The sequence below is a fragment of the Alosa alosa genome, chromosome 9 (assembly GCF_017589495.1).
Source record: "Alosa alosa isolate M-15738 ecotype Scorff River chromosome 9, AALO_Geno_1.1, whole genome shotgun sequence".
Lineage (NCBI taxonomy): Eukaryota > Metazoa > Chordata > Actinopteri > Clupeiformes > Clupeidae > Alosa > Alosa alosa.
The window spans coordinates 20,953,758-20,969,227 of NC_063197.1; the positions used below are offsets into that span (position 1 = coordinate 20,953,758).

Sequence of the window (15,470 nt, forward strand, 5' to 3'; positions counted from 1 at the left end):
TCCAGCCCGGCAGGTAAATGACTGGTGGTTTAATAGTTGGCCGTAGGAGATGAGGAAAATGGGGAGCCTGTTATTGAGTTCTATGAGTAAGAGCTCTAGGAATCGTCACACCCAAGATAAAGAGAACAGTGTGTGTGTGTGTGTGTGTGTGTGTGTGTGTGTTTATATGTAAGTGCCTGTGCAAGTGGATGTGTTCTATGCATGTACTGTATGTGTGTGAATGAGAATGTGTGATTGTGTGACGTGTGTGTGTGTGTGTGTGTGTGTGTGTGTGTGTGTGTGTTTAAACAGAACGAAAAACATCATCTCAGCAGCCCAATAATAGCACAGGGTGTGTGTTTTCACCGCACACAGGCATGTTCATACTAATCCAGCAATGACACAGAGCACACTCTCTGTGAGTGTTCCGCCTCTGTCAATAATCTCACACACCAGTGTCCACCACCTGCAGTGACCTCTCTCCCCACTAACGACCAGCACAAACACTCTCCGCAGGGCCCATATCCATTACCTACAGCTGCTATCTGCAGGTCTGTTCAAGATACTCTTGAACTGTATGAACATGCGGCCCTCTGTTCTTGGCATTTACTACAGTGAGTCTTTTTTGGTTTTGTTGTAGTAGTGGTGTGAACTTTACAACACTGCCTCTGCTACTGTGCTCCCAATACACATTCCAAAGCACATACATACATACATACATACACACACACACACACACACACACACACACACACACACACACACACACACACACACACACACACACACATACACACACACACACATACACACACACACTTCCCAGAGCAGCTGCCCCACCCAGCTCTGTGAGGTAGTAAACCTGAATCCTCTCCACAGTACAGGACAGCCATGCAGGGTCATTGCCTGATAGATAGATAGACAGATAGATAGATAGATAGAGAAAAGGAGAGGGAGAGAGAAATATATTTTATTAATCCCTTCCTCTAGCTCACACAAATTGTATTAGGAACAGATAGATATTGGACGCATGGTTAAATTCAGCCTAATGCTATGGTATGGCGAACCACACTGTCACAGCATCTCTCTACTGTACTGAGTTGCCTTGGCTAAAGGTGCCGGCTGATGAATGAATGAATGGTAATGTTAATGTGGTGTTGTGAGATGGACAGCCAGTCTACATCGGACGTGCAACTGAAGTAGAGCGTTCGTTGGCCGCATCGTGAAGCAATTAATGTCCAGTATAACCAATGGAATGGTCTACTCCAGACCTGAGAGCAGACTTCTAAAAAAAGAGAAGAGTTCTATTTCTTTTTTTTTCTAGCGACACTGTGCAGTACTCTCAGTTTGGCTTTCAGTGTAGCCCGAACTGCAGTCAGTCACAGAGTGGGATGTTGTGGTTCAGGCTCCTTCAGTCGGCCTTACAGCTGGTTCCTGAACAGGAGTGTATTAGGGGAACATGAGCAGTGGTGGGTGTGTGTGTGTGTGTGTGTGTGTGTGTGTGTGTGTGAGTGTGTGTGTGTGAGTGTGAATATGTGTGTGTGTGTGTATGAGAGGGGCTTTAAGCATCCTGATGCAAGACGCGGGCGAGAGCTTGAAACAGGGACGGCACTCGAGGCATGTATGTCAGCTGAGGCTTGTGATACAGCTGTGATTTTACTGTGGAGGGTGTTTGCAGCGTGTGTATGTTGCCACTCTTGTTTTTTTGTGTGTGTGTGTGTGTGTGTGTGTGTGTGTGTGTGTATTTGTGTGTGTGTGTATATCCATGTGTGTGCTTCAGAGTAGCATGCTGAGTGGGATGATATGGATGGCAAGTTTGCAATGTGATGCTGTTGGACCGATAACTTTAATTGGTGTATACTCAGCATGAGAGATGAGATAAGTTTAACTAAAAATAAGTGTGTGTGTGTGTGTGTGTGTGTGTGTGTGTGTGTGTGTGTGTGTGTGTTTGTATCAATGGCTGTGTGTCTATGTCTATGTCGCTTCATTTGTGTGTGTGCGTGTGTGTGTGTGTCAGTGTGACTTCTTCCTCTGAGTGTGCCTCGGAACTAAACTAGTGTGTGTCCATATTATCACCATATACCTTCTTAAATGCTGATTAGCTGATAGCTAGTTGAGAAAAGTGCTCACCCTGCCGTAGCCGAAGGTGCCTCTAAGACTGCGGTTAAGCCACAGTCATCCCTTCAATCCGCTAGAGTGAATGGGCTTTAATGGCAAGCTCCCTGCCATACTAATGAGGGGATCAGGCATCAGGATGGAGCTTAATGCAGGCCAGCGGCATTAGATGTCTCTGAAACAGTGCAACCTTTGTCTGGAAGATGACAGAAAGGGTACTCCTACAATACACACCTTCTAATTTACAGATGTGTGTTGTATACACTCAATGAGAGCTGAATGGATGTTGTATGACTGTGATTCAGATGATTAGTGTTGGTGTGTATCATTGGGGGTGCTTGTTTTATTTGGTGAGGGAGTCGGGTTGAGCGCGCAGAGCTGGTGGTGTCTTGTCGTGTTTGCGTGTGTCCAGCCTCAGTGCTTTCCCGTTTTGCATCGGCGTCGCCATGGGCAGCCTGGTTGGCGTTTCCGAGGCAACAAGGAGAGCTGCTGTGCCCCAGTGGCTGGGTGGGTTATGCTGGCGCTCCGATAAGACCGGTAGCTCTTTTTTAATTTATTTGTTTGTATTGTTTATTTGTGCACCCCCCCACCCACCCAAATCCTTGTTTGTTTGCTCTGCCTGGTTGGATTGGGGTGGGTGGATGAGGTGGGCTGTGGCCAGCTGTGAGGGTGCCAGTTGGCCTCCTCCTCGGCCATCTGCAGAGACCTCTGTGGGGAAGGGGAGGGGACAAGGAGGGTCAGTCGAGACAAGTCGCCAGTGGCTGTTGAAATGTTGTTGCCCCTCCCCGCCCCCCCAATTGCCACCGGCTCCATGTCATCCACGTCTGGCTGCCACTCTCGCCTGCGAGCACCGTGCATGCCGATGGGAGAGATGCCACGAACACAGAGATGCAAACCGACTCAAGCACAGAACTGGCCCAGATGTGGCCCTGGTATGTCACAGATCAAATGCAGATCCAAGCTGGTGCGTTGTGGGCGTACTACTTCCATATGATGCCCTTATTCACTGAGAGCCCTGGATTCTCAGTAATCAGCTGTGTGTGTCTGTGTCTGTGTGTCTGTATGTGTGTGTGTGTGTCTGTGTTTGACAGGATGGGGAGCTGGGAGACCTCATTTACACACTGCTTGCATCAGTGCCATCATAACATCGACACACTACTGCCTGGAGTTCTCCTTCTTCGGGAGGAACGTATCGTACCCCATACCGCCCTCATACCAGACCCCCCCTACGCACTGTACTCACCCCGTAACACTACGTCCTAACGGCATGCGATGCGAGCAAGCTTTAGCGACAAAATTGGTTGCATTACTTTGTTTGCGTTTGTAGAGTCCTAACAGGATGTGACGCGACACTGTGCTGTGCAGCGTTATGTGGCATGATGTTTTGAGCAAAACTGTCAGACGGCCGTTTCCATTTTCTCTTTGATGCTTGCGTCGTTTTGCTAATTTTGAACGAGAAATATGACGCAATAGACGGCCATATTTGACAGATTCAGCGTGGGCAGCGAGCACTCAGCGATATACAGTCGGGTGCTTCCATGCTGTAAGGACAAGCTGTAGCACCATATCCTCTGGCACACCATACCCCTGGTGCACTGTAGCCCTACCCAGCACGTACACTCTGGCAGCCAGCAAGCCAGCCAGCAAACACATCCAATGCTCTATACCCAACCCAGGCCCCCCACTCCAAACCCTCCTGCGCACCGGAGCCCTGGTGCACTGTGGCCCTATCCAGCGTTAACACTGTGCCAGCCAGCAGTAATGAGCCTGCGTGGATTGAGACTGGGTTGGGCTGGCTGCAGAGCTACAGTGGGGTGGGCGGTGTGGATGGGGAAGGTGGAGAGTGGGTGTGGTCTTGGGGTGGCACTGGCTCATTGGTGGAGGTGGAGGGGTTCTTGGGTATTTAGTGGAGTGATGTTTTAATGAAAAATATTATCAGCTTGACTTGGTGCCAGCCTCTCGGGGGATTGCATTGTGTATGTATGTGTCTCTCTCTCTCTCTCTCTCTCTCTCTCTCTCTCTCTCTGTGTGTGTGCACGCACACACTTCTTACTTTGTTTCTCAGTTCATTAGTATGCTGTTTTTTTGCTTTAACACTAACACATCTAGAAAGCACACATCTCGACTTTATGCCAACAGACCTAGTTAGATTGCTGTGACTGACACTTTTGTTATTGTTGTGGTTGTGTTTGTGTTTGTAGATAGATAGATAGATAGATAGATAGGATAGATACTTTATTGATCCCCAGGGGAAATTCAAGCATGCATGTATGCATGCATGCATTGTGTATGCATTGTGTATGCATGTATGCATCAGGACACACTTGTACTTGCACAATATGCTGCTCTTGTGTTTTGATGATAGGGCTTTGGTGGTATGTTATGGTGGTATGAGAGAGAGAGAGAGAGAGAGAGAGAGAGAGAGAGAGAGAGAGAGAGAGAGAGAGAGAGAGAGAGAGAGAGAGAGAGAGAGAGAGAGAGAGAGAGAGAGAAAGGTTATTTGTACATGGATTGATCAACCTCCCACCACCCTTAATACCATCAAATCTGCAAACTCTGGCAAGCCGGATGTGGTTAAGTTTGATTATGGATACTGTCACCAGCATCCCATTACTATTGCATGTATGAAGATGACTGAATAAGGATCCAATCACCAGCATCCGACTACCATTGCATGTACATATTTAACAGTCCACAGAACCTTTTATTACAGAGCTAAGCTTGTGTGTAACATCCTGTGTGTGTGTGTGTGTGTGTGTGTGTGTGTGTGTGTGTGTGTGTGTGTGTGTGTGTGTGTGTGTGCGCGTGCGTGTGTGAGTCCACAAGTTTGCTTTTACACACTGCCTCATTTCAACACATTCACTGGCACTAAACACCACTGGCACCAGGGGAAGCTGACAGAATAAAATAAGGTCTATTTGGAGAGGTGGTCCATTTCTGACAAACAGCACATCCTGGCCTATATATCAAAACAAGCGTAGCAGGCAGGCGCCTCCAGCGTATCCCTGTGAGGTAATCCCCATGGAGACTCAAAGCCTTTCACACACACACACACACACACACACACACACACACACACACACACACACACACACACACGCACGCACGCACCATCCTCTGCTATGAAAAAAAAAATCAACTATCCTGTTATATGCATTGTCTGTGGTATGTTATTGCTCTGTATTTCAGTGTATGGAAAGAGAGATAAAAACACATTAGACATAAAGATGAGCAGAGGCAGTGTGAATAATCTCGTCCTTATGCTTTTGTAGGGGATTGATTTCGCTGGGTTCACTGGCTACATGTTCCTTGGCATCTGCCTGGTACTTCTGACCTCCTTCCCATTCTTCCGCATGCTGTACTGGAACAAAAAGCTCTACAACAAGGAGCCCATCGAGATTGTCGGTGAGTCACTTTAATCCATTTGTGTGTTCTGGTGATGATGGAGGGAAGGGACTTAAATGCATGTGATTGTATTGATCAGGACTATGAGGTATTTGTACAAATTGCTCCCTCGGCAGCAATCATGTCAATTGGGCCCTCTGACTGACCTCATGACGTAAAGCTTTCAGAAAAACAAAAACAAAAAAAAAATTCAACTTGTTCCATTCAAAATGTCAGACACAGAATGTACAATGCCTCTCCGTAGGTACTTGTCCTCTTCACAATAGCTACTTCCACGATGTCCCCACAGCCACAGTCAGTGTCACATTCCCGCTGTGTTGTGTTGTGAAAGAGCCAGACTTACCTGTCTTTGCTGTAACGCTCTAGGCTGATGGGTCTGTCTCTGATCTGGGCCTGATTTGGCATCAGCTACTATGTGGGAAAGCAAATGAGGGTTTTATAGGGTTCCCACGGGACATGGAATTTCTGGAAGATCATGAGATTTTAGAAAGTCTATTCCAGACATGGAAAGTCAGGGAATTTGTTTATTTTTGGGGCAAAGTCATGGAATATCTGGGAATTTTGTTGTAGCAGTTTAAAATTTACTTGCCAAAATACATACATACAAATACATATTTTGTAATATATGAATGATGACGTGCACTAGGGCTGGGCGATAAAACGATAGCGATATGTATCGCAATAGACATGTACTCGATATCAATAAAAAATATGTTCGCTAGAACATTCGACAATTAAAAGCAACACACACCTCCCGCCTTACGTTGTCCATAAATATATAGTCTAAAAATATCTTGCATTGTAGCTAGTATGTGCAACTCTACCAGAGTAGGTGATAGAAGTAGGCCTACCTCAACACAGACTCTCAATGAGTCCTTGCCCCGTGCACTCTCTCTCTCTCTCTCTCTCTCTCTCTCTCTCCCTCTCAACAGGCGCATCCCTCCTCAGCATGCACATGTAACCCAAACATTCATAATCGTGGAAGACGACTAGCTAAATTGCTATTAAATCCGGATAGCATCATTAGCACGCTGCACGAATTTGTTCAAAACTGTTGCATTCAAATTGACTGATAAATTCTAATCATCTCAATCCCGATGCAAATGGAAAAGTATTTTCCAAGACTCAAACGGTCCTGTCCCAAGGAGAAAGAGTATTCCTTTCAAACTTAAACAAACGTGGGGAAACTGTCTAACCAGTAGCAAATTATACGGAACCCCTAAGGGGACATGAGCAAAAACAAATCTAAAGTTTAGTTTCATGTGCTCACGGGACACTTTCATGGGCTCACCTGAAACTTTCATGCGCTCACCTGAAACTTTCATGTGCGCACGTGAAACTTTCATGTGCGCACATGAAAGTTTCACGTGAGCACATGAAAGTTTTGTGTGCGCACCCAAAACCTTTTCACATGAAAGTCCCCTTAGGGGCTCCGTAAAATTAAGCTACTTTGTTTACAATATTTGCACACATTGCACACATGCACATTTATTTATTTGAGTGTTTTTCATGATTGTGTTGCTATTTCTTTTCCCTGTTTGCTTTGATTGATAACTGAGGTGATAACAGAAAAAGGTTAAGTTTAAAATAAAAGTGTTTAAATTGAACTTTTTTTTCTTCTGGTCCTTATCTGAAATACATTTAAAAAAAAAAAATTATCGATATCGACTGATATGACATACTTATATCGTGATACAGTTTTCAGCCATATCGCCCAGCCCTAACGCCCACACATAAACTATAACTAGAACGACATGAAGAACCATATTGTTCGGGATCACTTTCAGAATGATTTTGAAAACGATAAAAAGCTGACAGCCAATCAAATTTTAGCCATCACATTCATCAACACAAAAAGACTTTCCTTATCATTGGTCAGTGTGGAGTGGACGCTTTTATCGTTATAGCTATAGTTATCATTATAGTTATCGTTATAGTTACAGTTATCGTTATAGTTATTGTTATCGTTCCTGGTGTGAACGGCCCTTTAGGCTGAACTTCTCATCTAAATCACTTATTCACTTTTAGATAACTCCTATGTTTATCTCAGTTATAATCTGCACCATGCACTTGTTTAGAGGTTTCTTGACAATATTGATTATCTGTCACCTCTTAACTTGTTGACATTATCATCATATTGACCTACTTAAAGAGAAAGCTACAGACAATGGGGAAGTCTCCTCGAGAGCGAGCTTGACCTATCTAAAGGATGGCCTCAAAAGAACCACCAGAAGCCTCCATAAAAGCATTGTCCTTGTCCATAGATGTCCAGCGCTCGGAAACAAGCGTCATAATTCTTTCATTACACCCACGCATGTGCTTAGAGCAGTGTTTCTCAAACTTTTTCAGACCAAGGACCACTAAACTAATAAAACTCACGGACCACCTAGCTAAAAAAAAGAGTAGACCTACTTCAACAGTATATTACACAATAGGCCTACTCAATGAACCACCTTGCTTATTGTCTTTGCACCTTGTTTATTGTGTCAGAGGATTCATATGATTTAAACTGGCATAGCTTACATAGGCAGTGTTGCAGAACTGTTTGGATTTACATACAAGTTGGTTCAATATTGCAAACAACTCATCTATATTATATTTTATCATGTCTTCTCGCGGACCACTTGGGATAGCTTGCGGACCTCCAGTGGTCCCCGGACCACACTTTGAGAAACACTGGCTTAGAGCCTAATTGTCACAGTGGGGCCCTTTTTGTTTGTTTATGCAACACAACCTTGTATCTCCCATCATCCACCACTCAGCAGTGTCTTTTCACAGGCTGGTGATTACCATCATCACACCTAGATCCAGCCCTGCATGACCATGAAGACTTAGTCATTGACACCTTTGAAAAAAGAGGAGAGTTTCTAAAAATGGGTTGTTGTTATATGCGTATGTCCATACATACACACATGTACATGTACACACAAAACACACCCACACACACACACACACACACACACACAGAACACACACACACACAGAACACACACACACACACACACACACACACACACACACACACAAAACACACATACACACACACACGCACACACACACACACGCACACACACACAGGCGCACACACACACACACACACACACAAACACACACACACACACACAGACACACACACACAGACACATGCTCTATATGTCAGCTGTGTATCAGGCATATGCATATGCATGAACCCAGTCGAGCACATGTGTATCTAATTGAGAGGAATGCACCGCAGAGAGGAGAGCTGATTTCCTGTGGTGGCAGTGGACGTTTCTGTGCTCTCTCTGTTCATACTGTAGGCCAGGACTCGTAGGACTCTCTGCTGTGTCTCCGTGAGAGATCCTCATTCCTCACAGCTGAAGCACAGTGGTGGTGTGAGGGTGCTAAAAGAACTCAACTACAGTGACCGCAGGCTGACCGCAGGCTGACCCTCCCTCTTAGTCACGCACACGCCTCTCACCTCGAGATGTCCTCCCTGGTCATATCACCTCACCGTAGCACCGCACTTCTTATATCCCACCGTGCCGTAGGTCTCAGTCCAGATGAGAATTTAGTTTGGTGATGCTGTGAACATTTTAAACTCTTAATGTACTTCTTTGTGTAACTCGTATGTTATGACATTGCTGTCACATGGTACAGTATGACATTGATTCTGTGCATACTGAAATACTGCACTAAAATGAACCTCCTCCAGAAGAGATCTCAAGAGATTCACACACGGGGGTAAAATACCATTAAATGAGTTTGGGAGCAGACTAGAAAGTGGATTTTCTGTCCAGCACCAAACATGTGCCAGGGATGTGTGTGTGCCTTTGTTGACTTAATTAAATTAATTTCCTTTAAGGCACCCCCTTAACTGACCACATCATATTGGAGCCTTTGACGGCATACCTGACAATAGCATGGGCCCTAGTGCTGTCACAACCCCGCTGCACACCATAAAGTCTCTATTATTGCAATCAAGCTTTTGTGTTGTTATGACACTGACATTTCCCCGAAGCAGGAAATTCATTGCATTTAATGGGAATCAGAAATACCATGGAAAAATCTCGTTTGACAATTAATACATGAAAGGAGGGTTTCTCTTCCTTAAACGCCATGTAATTCCACTGTGTGACTACTATTCAGTAAAGCAAGGTTTGTGGTCTTAGGAACTGAAGAATGAGTTAATGCGGAGTCACAGAACGGCCTCAGAAGTCTGTCTGTCTGTCTCTTCATCTGTCTCACTGCCTCTGGTCTGTCTGTCTGTCATGCCTTCTGACAAAGCACAGAACAAAAGAAACCCGTACAACGCTTGCCATGTGTTTTTTTCAAATTTCACCCACTTGTTATATTCTTTTATGCCTGATCTAAATACAGAGACCTACCTTGGCGATGGTCACCATATGTGTAGGCCGTGGTTAAATTGATTTGAGCCACCCTGAGATTTAATTGAATTGGCTGACGTTTTCCCAATCCTGGCTGAGAGATAAGACTAGGGCTGTGAAAGTATATGTTAGTTGGTGTGGGGGACGCGCGTGGGGAAGGAGACACAGAGGATTATTTGAGAAGAGAATGAGAGTGAAAGAGATCACCTGTGGACTCCGAGGGTGGATGCTCGTGCGGCGGATGGGCACCCTGAGCAGTGGTCATTGTGCCTCAGTGGCCTGGCACTGGGTTTCTGTCTTCCACAGCGGAGGCAGTGCCACAGGGGCAGCATCTGCTTGCTCGATGCCAGTCCAATACTAAATCCATAAAGCCCAGCCCGGAGGAACCACCCCCCCTCCCTCTCCCCAGTGCCTGCTTAGTCGTCCCCAGCACATAGTGACCCTGGCAGCTGCGCCCATATCACTTCTGAGGGGCACCTCGTCGTGCTCTATAATTGCACCGATTCGTTAACAGTGTGTTTTTCTGCCAATAATTATATCCCCTGTAAAGCCGCAGAGGAACTGTATGACAGTGAGCAGCAGGGGTGCAGGGGGTGGGAGCACGATGCGGGAGAGAAAACTGCCCCGGATGGCGTCTGTGTGCGTACATGCGTCTCTTCCTTCACTGTTGCTCTGGCGGTCCACGCCACCTGCGGTAAGGATTAGAACCCGTGCCCGTGGGGGGCCTTGGTCAATCGAAAACGGCTTTTCCTCCACAGCAGGGCCATCATCCGTGTGTGTGTGTTTGTGTGTGTGTGTGTCTGTCTGTCTGTCTGTGTGCCAGAGATGAGCTCGTGCCTGCGGACTTAAACGCTTCATTACCGAACTAACGGCGACCACCGCTGGTCGCAAATCACACATAAACAAACTCATAAAGCAAACAACCAGCCAGGACTCCTCTCCTCCATATTCCGAGCTGCAGCAGCACGACTTCATAAACAGGAAGGCAGAGTCATTTATAAAAAAAAGAAATAAAAAAAAATGGAAAAAGGAAAAAAAAAACTAGCGTCACTCCTGTTGTAAATTTCACGCATAACCAAGCACATGCGTCAAAGCTTCCGGCAAAATCCCTCACGCTTCCACACTGCACACACGCCTTCACCTCCTCTCTCTTTCTCTCTCTCTCTCTCTCTCACACACACACACAAGCACACACAAGCACACACAAGCACACACAAGCACACACACACACTTATGCACACACACACACACACACACTCATGCAAACACACACACACACACACAAACATACATCACAGACACACACACACACACACACACACACACACACACAAGCACACACAAGCACACACACAAACACACACACACACACTTATGCACACACACACACACACACACACACTCATGCAAACACACACACACACACACACAAACATACATCACAGACACACACACACACACACACACACACACACTCACACACACACACACACACACACAAACACACACACACACACACACACACACACACTCACACACACACACACACACACACACACACACACACACACACACTCACAGACACACACACACACACACAAACACACACACACACACACACACACACACTCACAGACACACACACACACACACACACACACACACACACTCACAGACACACACACACACACACACACACTCACAGACACACACACACACACACACACACACACACACACACACACTCAAACCATGTGGTAGTCCCTCCAGCTGAGCTCCACTCCCTTCCTCTGCCCACCCTCCCCGTGGCCCTGTGCGTTGTGAAGTTGGTGGTGTTGGATGTGTGCATGTGTGTGTGTGTGTGTGTGTGTGTGTGTGTGTGTGTGTGTGTGTGTGGGAGGGGGGGATGGGAGTACATGAATCACATACTGAACGCTGCTGCTGCCCCAACCCCCACCCCTGCAGAGCTGAAGCATGAAATCCTGGTGTGGAAGCAGACGGCTCAGCGCATCAACCCTGCCAGCCGCGAAGAGACGGCCGTCAAGCGCCTGCTCACGCAGAAGGTGCACAACCTGGAGAACCTGCTCCGCCGCCAGCTGCGCTCCTTCCAGTGGTGAGACAGCCCCCCTGGCCCTCGTTTCACACCCAGATGGCCACTAGTTCATTCATTTACCCACTCACTGGCCTGCACTTACTCTCACACACACACACACACACACACACACACACACACACACACACACACACACACACACACTCAGTCACCCAGTAATGGATAGATTCACTGTTTCACCCATCCACTCAGTCACTCACTCTCTCACTCACTCACTCACTCACTCATGCACTCACTCATACACTCACTCACTCATTCACTAACTCAGTCACCCAGTAATGGACTTGCTGTTTCACCCATCCATTAAGTCACTCACTCACTCACTCACTCAGTCACTCACTCAGTCACTCACTCACTCACTCACTAACTCGCTCACTCACTCGCTCACTCACTCACTTACTCAACTCCACCTGAACCCCACAAACCCTGCATAAATGAATGAATGAATGTCCAGACCCGTTCCAGTGGCTGGGGGCTGAGAGTTAGGTAGCCGACGGGCAGAAGCTGCCATTTTACAGTTTTTCTCGATCATTTTGATACCTGTGTCAACTCTGAACAAAAGCACTCTGGACAAAATGACACATTTTGCTTGCAAAAGGCTGTTACTCTCTCAAAACACTTAAAACATGCAGCAAAAGCAAATCTTGCCTTCAAACACTACAACTTGTTGCCAATTAAAAAACACTCTTTAATCAATCATTACACACTGGACAACAAAATGCAAAATCTAATTCTCAAAATGAGCATTTTTGCTATGTCTGTTCCATTACTTTCTCATTTTTCTGGTAGGCCTATCAGAACAAAACTGTGAAAAGACAAAATGTACTGAATAAAAAAAATAATTTATTCATTCCTCCCAAGATGTAACTGCCATGTAAGACATACAGTAAATACCTAGCAAGATACAGTAAATTTCATTGAACTACAACTTGTCATTTTTCATTGAAATAGACCTACAGTAAGCACCTTTTGTACTGTTTTCTCCACCAAATAGGGAATACAGTACTTTGTCTAAATGTGCATTAGATCCATACTTGCAAATAGCAACACAGAACAGACATCTCTTATGGATAATGAATGATTGCTGATTGAAGAATTGTGCAAAGGAGTTTCACACAGGTGTATCAGAGATTCAAACTTATGCAAGGAATCTATACCACCTGTGAAAAGATGTTTTCTTTTTGTTTAGCATGGGAAAACCAATAGAGTTTGGGGCTTTTGAATGACACCTGTGTTAACTGTTTTGCAAAAGGGTGTGAGAAATGTGTGAACCCAATGAAAATGTGTGAACACATTAGCAAGAGATGACTTCTGCTGTGCAAAAAAAGTAGTGATGAAGACCAAGTGGGTTCTAGTTTACTTAAGCAGGTAAAAGCAATCGAGAAAAACTGTAATCACTGCATAGTCCTTTTGTTCTTTCGCTCCCAGCATCCACTCACAACTATTTTATTTTTCTGTGTATATAAAATAAAATATGATGATGATGAATCTTAGAAATAATTCCAACACAGAGTGCATCTTGTCTTGCTTAGACCAAGGCAATTGATACTTGCAAATAATATGTTGCACTGGAGGCCAAATCAAAAGTTCAAGTTGAAAGTACTAGTCATCAGTAAGCAGTAAAGTTGTCACGGCATCACGGTAATGAAGGAAAGTGCTAAAATTGGGTTCTTGTTCTTGCAGGCAAATATCACAGGAGGACAAAAATTGGGAACACAATATTCAGGAGCTTCAGAAAAAGGTATTATAAAGAATTTAATACTGATGAGTGCAAACGTTTTCAGTCCTCTCTCTCTCTCTCTCTCTCTCACACACACACACACACACACACACACACACACACACACACACACACACACACACACACACACACACACACAAACACACATAAAAAAACACACACACACAGAATTGTACAGATCACACTTCACACCTCCTTCAGTAACCCCTCTTGACAGTGGCATTTCAGCACTGATATTGACTGCATAACACAGTGAGTGTTGTCTTGCCTTGACCATGCTTTTAGGGTGACATACGTGCAGTCAAAGAGTATTAATCAGTCCAAATGTGCATTTGATCGGCCTCCAACAGCACAAGATAACTGACAAGGTTCTCCTGGTCAAGTGTGTGTCCGTCCTCGCTGTTGTCATCCTCATGTTCTTTCTCAACTCCTTCTTCTCTGGCATTCATCTTGATCTGGGTAAGTACTTGGCCTTCTATGTAATTTTGAATGAAAGATGGAGATAACGAGAGAGAGAGGGGAAAAGGGAAAGATGAAGAGAAAGGAAGGAAGAAAGGAAGGAAGAAAGAAGGAAAGAAAGATAAATAGATGATTAAGTTGCAGCAGTATTGTTTTTACAGGCTAGTTATAGGCTTTCCAGTGTAATTATACACTCCCACTTCCCTCTGCCGTTGTCAGATGTTGAGTCGGAATAATGGGCTCACAAAGACGCGCAAACGCAAAATTACAGATACCGCACTGCTTTTAGACCTGTCAAATATTTATATATTTCATCTCTTCGCCGGAAAGAAATTAAATGAAATGAGCTCTGTCTCCATTGTGGAAGGGCTCCTCCTTGTCATTGTACAATACTGTAGATTGGCTTCAGAAACAATGAAATAAGAGGGAAGAAAACCAAAGCTATGCTAATCGGTTCAGCTATATGAAAGCTCAGCTGTGATATGGTGGCATAAAGGCTGCTGTTTGCTATGTAATTGTTCTCAGCTGGGCCCTGTGTGAGGAAAAAATAGTATTTTTGGCCCCCCTAAATGCAACAGGAAGGGAGGAAGCAAACATGGTAATCAGGATGATAAATAAACTATGAGCTGTCCACCTTCTAATCTGTTTCCCTGAACCATATGTGTTTGGTGCCCTGTGGTCCTACCAGGTTTCTTCCCCCCATTAATTCTCATCTACGCAGTGCACTCTCATGGTTAACCTGTAGCGGAATATAAGCCCGGTCAGTCAAGGGATGTAATGAATGGACAACTGTTTTTATTTGTAATTTCAGTCCGTCGCATGTGCAGGAGAGTGTGTATGCTGTCGGAAAATTTTAAGAATGTTAACTACAGAAATCCAAGCTGCATGAATGTGGTTCAGTTTGTGAGGAGTGATCGATTGGTGTAATGGATGAATGAAGTCACTGTAAACTGATGAATGGGTTCCCCCCCCCCCACACACACACACGCTTGCATGCACCTGTATGTCTGGCAGGTGACCTGTGTGTGTGTGTGTTTTAAAATCCCCTCCACCTGGTCCAGTGCGTGTGATGCTCAGTCTGTGAATTAATGACACGCTCCCTTTATCACAGGTGCAAGCGCCCACTCACCCCTCCCCATGGCGTTAATTAAGCTAGCGCTGTCCGCTCCCTCTCTTGATCACTCAGCTGGTCAGCCAGCCAGCCATCCATTCGTCCTGTCCGAAACGTGAGCACACGCGTGCGGGCGCGGCTCGCCCTGCCTCATTACCGCGTGCGCCGCTTGGTCAGTGG

The 15,470-nt window shown here is 45.4% G+C and overlaps 1 protein-coding gene across 1 annotated transcript in view; it reads left to right on the forward strand.

Annotated features, from left to right (window-relative positions):
* The window catches only part of oca2 (oculocutaneous albinism II), an 86,215-nt gene that overhangs the window by 31,306 nt on the left and 39,439 nt on the right, over nucleotides 1-15,470 (forward strand). The window contains exons 15-18 of the mRNA XM_048252750.1: nucleotides 5,367-5,499; nucleotides 11,832-11,979; nucleotides 13,663-13,720; nucleotides 14,071-14,179. Of these exons, the coding sequence (XP_048108707.1) occupies nucleotides 5,367-5,499; nucleotides 11,832-11,979; nucleotides 13,663-13,720; nucleotides 14,071-14,179 (448 nt within the window). The remainder of the gene's footprint in view (nucleotides 1-5,366; nucleotides 5,500-11,831; nucleotides 11,980-13,662; nucleotides 13,721-14,070; nucleotides 14,180-15,470) is intronic.